The sequence below is a fragment of the Austrofundulus limnaeus genome, unplaced genomic scaffold, assembly GCF_001266775.1.
Source record: "Austrofundulus limnaeus strain Quisiro unplaced genomic scaffold, Austrofundulus_limnaeus-1.0 Scaffold280, whole genome shotgun sequence".
NCBI lineage: Eukaryota > Metazoa > Chordata > Actinopteri > Cyprinodontiformes > Rivulidae > Austrofundulus > Austrofundulus limnaeus.
Window position 1 is genome coordinate 439047 of NW_013952682.1, and position 5944 is coordinate 444990.

General features: G+C 42.1%; 1 protein-coding gene across 1 annotated transcript in view; it reads right to left on the minus strand.

Annotated features, from left to right (window-relative positions):
- Window positions 1-5944, minus strand: part of fgfr2 (fibroblast growth factor receptor 2) — a gene marked incomplete in the record, with an annotated part of 61159 nt that overhangs the window by 37931 nt on the left and 17284 nt on the right. Inside the window, 1 exon segment of the mRNA XM_014021153.1 lies at window positions 4695-4769. Within this exon segment, the coding sequence (XP_013876607.1) occupies window positions 4695-4769 (75 nt within the window).

Consider the following 5944-nt stretch of genomic DNA (forward strand, 5'->3'; position numbering starts at 1 on the left):
CCCCCCCTTTCTCTGCCTGCACCTGGGGCTGTGATTGCCTAAGCAGATGGAAGAGAGAAGAGAGAGACGACGACCCAAACGGTCTTGCGCACCATCACTTCCTCTTTCCTTGGCAGGCGAACAGCAGCCGAGGGAATACCTGCAGATTACGCTACGAACGACTCGAGCAGCGACGTTCCCCCGGGAGATTATTCAGCCCGAGGCGAGTCCGTCCAATCTGCACGCGAACGGAAACACCTCTCGTCGTTTTCTTTGGCTCGCAGAACCGGACGTGTTGAGCATACTTGGACGGTAAAGCGAGTAAACATCACTTCCTTCGTGAAAAGTTAAGTGATCTGACGATAATTAGTGCCTCCTCTCAGTCTGCTCTGCTAAATAACCTTTGACCCCGAGCTGGCAGCCCCCCCCTCAGACCATCGGGTCTGGACATAAAAGGTGGGCAGCTCTGTTCCCATGCTCTCTGTCCAAAAGGGGCGGGGCTTAAAACAAACTTCTCTCCCCAGATGAAGCCAAACTCCTGCTGGCCCAACTGCTGCGGCCCACCCCATCCCGAAGCCTTGTGCATCCGGACCCCCCACCCCCACCCCCCCACTCACTCACGGCTGTTTATCCTCAGCTGGCCTGGGGTGAACTGAGGTTATCTAACTCCGGCGCTGAGTCAAGATTTTTTTTCTTCTCTAAACGTTCCTCCAGGAAGTTAAATCCATCACTGTCCTGGAGTCGATTCATTGATTAATTAACTCCTGTTCACAGAAACTCAACGGGTTTTTTTTACACTCGGTTTTGACAAGACAGGAAGTTCATAAAAATGGCTATCGTGTGTGTTTTCTTTTTTCTGTTAGCAAAATATCTCATGAACCACTGAACAGATGTTGTTAGAAAATGTACATCTGGCTACCGAGCGTCATCCCCATCATAAACTCATGTCTGGGGCGGAGCTACACGCTTTTTACAAGGAGTGCCACTGGGTTTGTTTTGTTTTTTTAGGGGGGACAAACACAGAAAATGACCATTTATTTGAAAATTCAAAATGGCCGCCACAGCTAATTCCAAATGATCAAAAAAACGTGTTTCATCTTATTATTTCTTTCATTTTTAGACATATAAAGCTGAAGATTAGTGTAGAAGTAGCTGAAAATATATTCATCAAATTATGCTAATCAAAAATTCAAGATGGCCGCCACAGCTAACTTTAAAAGGCTATAATTCAGCCATTTTAACACTTGTTAAATTTGTTGTGCAGTAGCTAAAAATGATCACATCCTGATTTCCAATGCTAATGCTAATCTCAAAATAAGCTAATAACTATTTTTACTTTTACAAGGGCTATAATTCAGCCATTTTAACACTTGTTAAATTTGTTGTGCAGTAGCTAAAAATGATCACATCCTGATTTCCAATGCTAATGCTAATCTCAAAATAAGCTAATAACTATTTTTACTTTTACAAGGGCTATAATTCAGCCATTTTAAACATGTAAAGCTGAATATAAGTGTAGAACTAGCTAAAAACAATCAAAATCTAAGCTAATTAATGATCCAAGATGGCCACCACATCTAACTTTAAAAGGCTAAAATTCAACCATTTAAAGACTTGTTATAAAATTTGTTGTGTTAGCTAATCCCAAAATAAGCTAACTACTAATGCTCATTTTATAAAGTGCTATAATTCAGCCATTTTTTAAACATGCACAGCTGAAAGTAAATATAGTTTGGTAGTACCAGAAAACAGTCTTCAACAAAATCTAAATTTAAATACAAAATCAAAGATCCCCACTCACATGGAGGTGGCCAATCAGGCTCCAGAGGTGGCACTTGCCACCCCGACCCCCCTCTGGCTCCACCCCTGTGTTGTTTTTACCAGTTTAAGCTGAAAGTTGGGAAATGATTTGATTAAAAGTCATTGCCGGTGCTAAACCCAAAATAAGGTAACCATTAATACTAATGCTGTTGCTAATTTTACCCAGGGCTAAAATGTAGTCATTTCTAAATGTGTAAATTACACAGATTTCCCACTATTTCCAGTAAACAGACAATCTCATGGATCTCAGCTTCCACTTTATTTTATGTCTCAGGTTAACTGCCTGAACGACGTTAAAAAAAAGATGTTTTCGGGGGTTCGTCGGCCACATGTGCAGGCACCTACGAATTGGGACAGCCTACGGCGCAGGGTAGTGACATCACTACCCTACGGCGCAGGATAGTGATGTCACCTGCATGAATTGAGACAGTTACTAAATAAATTTACCAACCCCTTCCTCCATGACTCCTCCCATCTCCCTACATGTGAGCAGCCGAAAACAGATTTTTTTTTGTGAAAAATACGAATTTTTGAGTGTCAAAATACAGGTAAACACCTGAAGTGGTTGATGTGTAAAAAGTGTATAAATAACAGGGGGGAAAAAACAGGAAGTGTATACGAGAACCCTGAAGTCCACCTGAGGCTTCGGTCTCCTCAGGTAACAACGTGGGACAAATCTTTCCTCCCAGCAGCTCGTTTCTGTCACCTTCACGTGTTTTTCAGCAGCGCTGACTCAGCGAGAGAGCTGCACTCTCATTCCTGTCCACGCCTACGTGCAGCAGGGTCCTCCTCGCTCCGGTCCGTTCGGCCCACAGCCAAGTCTCAACCCCATGCATGGAGAGCTGCTGGTCTTTGGTTCTGATCCAACTGCCCCCTCCTTCTCCTGTTTGATAATAATCTCGGTTTTGAGTTTTCAGAAACACACGCGGCGTAAAAATTGCAACTGTACTGCCAGAACAGCTTTCTCTTTGTTTCCAAACAGCTTATTACCAGCAGAAAGACTTTTCCCTCGTTTTTTTCCACCTCCCACCTTCTTACTAAGTCATCCCATCGCTTTTTTTATTTATTTTTTATTTATTTAATGGATTTCAGGCAATTACAGCGAGGCTGAACATGGAGGAGGAGAACTCACGGCGAGATGCAGTTTGTGTGGAGAATTTTAACAAGGTGTGGAAGCCCTGCATAAACACATTACTACCTCTGACAAGCTTTCTGTTTCACACACACACACACACACACACACACACACACACACACACTGGGTCCAGGTGGGTAACTGGGTCCAGATGACCATCTTTCATAATAGATGTGCACAGCTGACTGACTGGCTGGCTCCCTGAGGCCTGACTACCTGGGAGACACTATCTGAAAGAATGTCAGGAATCCCTGTCCTCCCCGGAGCGCCGAGCCTGGAAGTTAGTTTTTTTTTTTTTTAAGCCTGGGCAGGAAGATTAAAGAAGAAAAAAAATAGCAGAGATTTGGGTGAGGGCTAGATGTAACGTGTTGTTGTTGTTGCTAACAGCTGCCTCCACCCCATCCCTAAAGATTTTACACTTTTAGTCCCGCCCTAATAATAATCGCTGAGTGGATTATTTCACTCAGGGATCAGGCTTTGTTTGGCCATCAGTCAGTTCAGGAACTGTTTATTACCTGACAGCTTAAAGCAAAGCTCGTAATTTTCTAAACCTCTTAGTTTGGGACTTTTTAAGCTTTTTATAAAAGTTAATTGTTTAATCTTCCAGCTATGTTCTTAACTAAAGCGGTGAATTCCCCTGTCTCGACTCAAGTAAGGGTCTCTGCAGGACGTAGGCGGAGTTTCTTGTCTTTGTGGGTGGAGTTTATCTTAACCGTGATTGGTGAAGTTCTTAAGTGTGGGTGGAGTTTATCCTAACCGTAATTGTTTGAGTTCTTTGGTGTGGGCGGAGTTTATCCTAACCGTAATTGTTCGAGTTCTTTGGTGTGGGTGGAGTTTTTCCTAACCGTAATTGATGAAGTTCTTTAATGTGGGCGGAGTTTATCCTAACCGTAATTGATGAAGTTCTGTAGCGTGGGTGGAGTTTATCCTAACAGTAACTGATGAAGTTCTTTARTGTGGGTGGAGTTTGTCCTTTCAGTGATTGATGAAGTTCTTTAGTATGGGCGGAGTTTATCCTAACCATGATTGATGAAGTTCTTTAGTGTGGGCGGAGTTTATCCTAACCATGATTGATGAAGTTCTTTAGTGTGGGCGGAGTTTATCTTAACCATGATTGATGAAGTTCTTTAGTGTGGGCGGAGTTTATCCTAACCATGATTGATGAAGTTCTTTAGTGTGGGCGGAGTTTATCCTAACCGTAATTGATGAAGTTCTTTAGTGTGGGCGGAGTTTATCTTAACCATGATTGATGAAGTTCTTTAGTGTGGGCGGAGTTTATCCTAACCGTAATTGTTCGAGTTCTTTGGTGTGGGCGGAGTTTTTCCTAAAAAATGATTTAGTATCATAACCTGTCTCTTTAAGAACCTCCTACCGTTTCTGACACTCCCACTTCAGCCTGTCTTCACAATGCTTTGGGGGAGGAGTTCTCTGTGGGGTGTGAGCTCGGCTGCAGGCTGAGCTCAGGGAGGAGCTATATACAAATGGGCAGAGCTCTATACAAATAGGCGGAGCTTTGTACCAGCAAACATTTAGGCAGCTCCTCGTGGCTACCACGGGAGATTCCAGGATTTCTCAAACATGCGTGAAGGAGTCACAGCAACACTCCAGGAGCTAGACGTCCCTCCAGCTGCCCAGCTTCTTCAAACCCCACCCTAAATAGTCAATCCGACCAATCACGTCAAACAAACTCCTCCCACAAAACAAGAGGCTCCTCCTCCTCCCTGGACCCGTAACCTATGTTGCTTTCTCTCATACTCACATAACTGCTCTCCATCTGCCCCAGTGTCCTCCGATCGCTCTGTATCGTCCTCATCGTCCCCCGATGAGATGGCATCTGCACAGAGTAACCATGGTTACAGCTACCCTCTCTCAGACGTCGCACACTCACACAGCGAAGCAGCGGTTCCCAGTCTTTTCACCGTATGACCTTCAACATAACGGTGGCAGAGAGTCGTGACTAAATGTGGACTGAGTGCCAGTTTTAAGATGACCACGGAGTCAAAACTAAAAAAATAAAACTTTCTTTGTTCGACTCATGTCTCCTGTGTGAATTCCTCTTAACTTTAATTCTTCTTCCTAAAAGACATCAGAGGTTTGGTTGGTGATTAACTCGGCTGGTTTTAGCTTCTCTGCTGGAGAAGAAACGCTTCTTTCTCTTTTAAGGAAACGCTGTTTTGATGCAAACGTTTGCAAGAGTTAGCATCTCTCTGCAGACCCGTTAAAGAGGCTAATTAGTGACATCATCATCTCATCAGGGTCTGAAGGTTGTTTTACACTGAGTACAACAAAACAGGTATAATACTTTATAATTATAAACAAAAAATCTGTTTTAGCTGACAATATAATGAATAAGCATTAAAGTGCCTGTGACATGCATCTCACTCAAATATAAAAAGTCAAAGAAAGCATCTTTATATTTAAGAAACTTGGCATAATACACAAGATTTTACCTATTTTGACACATAACGGACAGATTTTCTTCCGAATTTGGCTCAGTCAAAGTGGAACAGGAAGTGACATAAAAGGGGAACTTTTTAAGAAATGAAACTCCGTTTTTTATTGTTACATTAATTGAACTGTGACTCTTCTTCAGTGACTCAAAATAATCTAAAGAAACAAGATTCTTTACAGTCTGTGTTGTTAGCCTTGTAGCAACGCTCTGTTTACATGCAGACATTCCCCTTTGACGTCACTTCCTGTTACTTCACATGCAAATATATTRAAAGCTGTTCATCTCAACAGAGTAAAATTAATTTTGTGTTATGTTATCAGTGTTGTCTTTCCAAAAAGGCATTCATATTTACTGAAAAAAATGATGTCACAGGCACTTTAAAATTAAATTAAAATTTGTGTACTTTTGATCAGGTCTATCATACGACTCATGGCTCAAGTCTAGTCTACTATTACTAGAAAGCTAATAAAAACTATGGGCTGTCGTTTGTAAAGTTACACAGTCAAAAATTACCACCAATATTTTTGTTTTATTTAGTCTTTTATAAGAAAAAAAAC